The sequence below is a fragment of the Apaloderma vittatum genome, unplaced genomic scaffold (genome assembly GCF_000703405.1).
Source record: "Apaloderma vittatum isolate BGI_N311 unplaced genomic scaffold, ASM70340v1 scaffold39409, whole genome shotgun sequence".
NCBI lineage: Eukaryota > Metazoa > Chordata > Aves > Trogoniformes > Trogonidae > Apaloderma > Apaloderma vittatum.
Genome location: NW_009736538.1, coordinates 29,250 through 33,223, shown reverse-complemented (window position 1 = coordinate 33,223; position 3,974 = coordinate 29,250). Strand labels below are relative to the sequence as shown.

Sequence of the window (3,974 nt, the reverse complement as noted above, 5' to 3'; positions counted from 1 at the left end):
GGGGATCGGCCCCGGTGCCACCGGCCCGGGGTGGGGGTGCAGCCCCCGGGGAGGAACCCTTTCCCGGTCCCGTTGGCGAGACACGAGCCGGAGGGAGTAAAGGAGGCCGCGGGTTTGCCTTGGTCGTGGTGCGTGGCCCTGGGCGACCATGAAACCCGAGCGTGGCGGCTGTTCCGCGGGTGACAGCTCCGTGTCGGGGCTGAGGTTGCACAGGAATTGTTTTTTGCTGCGTAGGGATGTGATGAAGTTATGTCAGTGTAAGAAAACAGATTTCTCAACAGCGGAGTTTTTACGGTAATAAGCTGGAGGTCATTTGATTCTGCTGTTGGTAGATGTTAAGCAGTTTCTAATTTCCACAGGGAAAGTTTGAATGGAGTTTTTCTTTCCACCTCGACCTTGAGACAAACTCTAGTAAAGGAAAAGATTCTGAATTCCTTTTATTTTTTTTTTAATGTTTAATGTGCCACCTAAATGTGTGGCACTACGTGATTGGCAAACGGTGCTGTTGGCTTTACTGTGGAAGGTGCGTGTGGCTGCGTGGTACAGTCTGGATGACAGTCAGAGGGTGAGATTATTTTTTTTTTCCACACTTCCATTTACTTTTCCAGAGAAATATCAAGGATAAAGTGTGATTCTGAGCAATTTACTATGACACAAATGTGTCTTGATAAAACTTTGAAATTAGTTACACAGAAATTGCTGTGGAGGTGCCTGGGAGTCTTAGGAATTATGTTTTCCTGATTTGAATTGATTTTTAATGCGTATTTTTGTTTCAAAGCCTTAAGGACACATGCCATTGAATCTGGTAGTCTTTGAGAGTCAGGAGGTTGTTGCTTGGCTTGTGTGTTTACTTCCTCATAAAATATTGTAGTCGGCCAAGCAGAGTGAGTGAAAACCGGTGGAAGCACACCCTAAAACAAGCTTTATGTGGTGTTTTGCAGATACAAAACCTGTTCTAGCAGATCAAGTTCAGGGGCACCTTACCAAGTACATCATTTTTCATTGTTCAAGGTCGTCTAGGTTTAGTTCTGTGAAGGCAAAAAAAGTCACTAAGGTTTGGTGTATTGTTTCTGTGTTCCGATTATTGCTACAGTTAGTTCAACTTTCTTGATGGAGAATGAGAAATTATTTTAAATAGAGTAATAATAGCTAATAAAAAGGAACTTCATTTCTGGTAGTGAGCTGTTAGTCATTCTGTGTACTTCCCTCTGTATCCTAGCCTGTAAGATTTATTATTTTCCTAGATTTGTGGTTAGTTTTGTGAACTAAAAAAAGGGAATTGGCAAGTTGAAGAATGTCATATGACAAGTGCATGTATATCTAATATTAGATATTTAATAATCATGCAATAATACACCAAAAACATATTAATGTAAACCTCCTCTGTTGTTAGTGCTTGCAGAGCAATAACAGGGAAAAATCTAGACTGTCTTTGATCTTGTTTGTGAGCTTTGACTGGCAGAATCATTTTATCATTTTCAATACTGTGATTTTTCTACTGGAGCCAACAAATGCATACTCCAAGTCTTTATTGCTTCCAAATGATATACGAACTCAATTCTTGAACAGTAGTTGTCTTCTGTTTGGGATGAGTTCTTGTCCTGTTTCAGACATACATGCTGTGACTTTCTTCTGTGTGTAATTTTTCTTGTTTATTTCAGAAATGAGGGTTCATTAACATCAACTTTAAGAACACTTCTCTTCTTCACAGCTCTAATGATTACATTACCTGTTGGGCTATATTTTTCATCAAAGGCTTATGTGTTTGAAGGTAATTCTGTTTCTGCCAATTAACTTTACTATTACAAAAAAGAGGAAGAGCACAGTCCCCTAATAGCATCTTCCTGGTTTGAATATTTGTTTTCTTATGCAGACTAAAGGCCTTGTAATGTCTAATTAGAACAGAAAATTATATAAATGGTCAATGGGCCCTTCCCTGCAATGTGGTCTGCAATGTAATATTTGTTATTTGTTATCCAATGGTTGTAGTATACAGGTGCATTATGCCCCTTATCTAGCACCACCCTGCAGCAGACTTTTACCAGAATCGTCAGGGATTTGTTTCCTGCAGGTGTTAACGAACTCACTGTGTATTCAAGATAGAATAATGTTGTTTACTAGGTTTATTTTCCGCTTTCTGAAACATACATTGGTTTGTAAGTCTAAACCAGTTTAAGGTAGTGGTTGTTTGTAGAGCTTTCTTTAAATTTATACATAAAAAAAAAAGAGGGAGAGATTTTTTGCTGTTTCTTTGGAGCAGTTCTGTCCAACAGCTAACCACCCACCACGTTGTAGCCTTGGTTCTGCAAGGCTTTAATAACTTCCTAATACTGTGCAGGAGAAGTGTCTACTTCAGAAGCAGGGAGGAAGGAGGAAGAAAGCAGATGGTTTTATGAGCATTTTCTGAATACATAACAGTTGTTCCAAGACTATTCTCCTTTGATGTGTACTGCTGTATATATTTCTGAGGGCTGAAGCTTAAAGCTTAAGTAACTTTCAAGATCCTTTTCAGCTATTTTTTTTTTTACATGAGGTGTAGCAAGCTCAGCCTTAACCTTGCTGTGTCAGTTAATGGCAAGATCTGTCAGAACTTGGTTTGTTTGGAGGGTGGTATTTTTGGTGTAGTGTAGTACCTGGGGTTTTTTGTTTGGTTGATTTTTTGCTTTGGGTTGTTTTTTTTCAAATAAGTGAAGATAAATGATATCAGAAAACCAAATACCAAAATATCTGAGGGCTTATTTCACGTGAGAGGCATTTATGTGTCTTGACTGGTGAGGAATTAGTTTGAGGGCCTAAATATAGAAGGTAAAAGTCCTCTAAATTTAATAGTTCTACAGTTTTATCCTGTTGTAGTGGCAAATAAATTATACAGTTACCTACTTCCCTCTTGTCCCCCCATTTTACTGCCCATGAAGAGAGTTACACTTAGGAACAAAGAATGTTGAGGTTTATTTGGCGCAACTGCGGTGTTGCTTTATTTCAGAAATAGTTTTGAGATCTGTAATTATCATGGTGAACTCCTGTCTGTGAATCTTTCTGAGCTCAGTGTTTTGATAAGGGAGTAAAGGTAGCTTTGGTCTTTGGGAAGAATTGTGATTTGCTGTTTCAGTATTCCTAATAACTAATATTCTTTACTTTCTTTATTTTCTCAGGTACCTTAGGAATGTCCGACAGAGACAGCTATTTTTATGCTGCCATAGTTGCTGTAGTTACTGTTCACGTGGTACTTGCTCTGTTTGTGTATGTAGCATGGAATGAGGGTTCTCGACAGTGGCGGGAAGGCAAACAGGACTAGAGCGAAGATCATCATCATCTGATGCCTACAGACTGTAAATCAAATTTTTGTGAGCTGAAGGAAAAGCATTCTTCAAAATGTATGATACACATGTACAAAGATGAGGCTAATGCCTCAGCTCTCGTTAGAACAAGACTTGTGCTCATCTTGAATGTGTACCGGTGTTTTATCTAATGCTGATGGAAGCTGTTCATTAGCCAGCCTCTACCAGGTAGAGCTGAGGAAATCTTCACCTGGAATTAGAATGAAATAATTACGTATTTTTGAAAACATCCTGTAGCTATTTTTGGCATTCCTAGTATTTTTCTGGCTTGCTTTGAAAATAATATTGGCATGAAGCAAGCATTACATTTCTGAGTAATTAAATTGCTTAGTCAATAAAGCTACATTACTCATTATCCAGCTAAGGTGGAAAAGATGAGATTTTGCTTTGCTGCGGATAGTTTCCCATTCTGTGGGTGTCTGCGTGTAACCCCAGTCAGCAACTGCACACAGCCACTCGCGCGCTCCCCACAATGGGATGGGTAGAGAATCGGAAGGGTAAAAGTGAGAAAACTCATGGGTGGAGGTAAAGACAGTTTAATGAGTAAAGCAAAAGCCACTCGTGCACTCAGAGCAAACCAAGGGATTCGTTCCCGCTTCCCAGGGGCAGGCGGGTGTTCAGCCGTCCCCAGGGCAG

General features: G+C 39.8%; 1 protein-coding gene across 1 annotated transcript; it reads left to right on the top strand.

Annotated features, from left to right (window-relative positions):
- The first annotated feature begins 148 nt into the window (after positions 1-148).
- Positions 149-3,743, top strand: VMA21 (VMA21 vacuolar H+-ATPase homolog (S. cerevisiae)). Its single transcript, XM_009877000.1, has 3 exons — positions 149-294; positions 1,611-1,771; positions 3,153-3,743. Exons 1-3 carry the CDS (start codon positions 149-151, stop codon positions 3,293-3,295), a joined length of 450 nt encoding a protein of 149 aa, XP_009875302.1. The 3' UTR covers positions 3,296-3,743.
- The last annotated feature ends 231 nt before the right edge of the window (positions 3,744-3,974 follow it).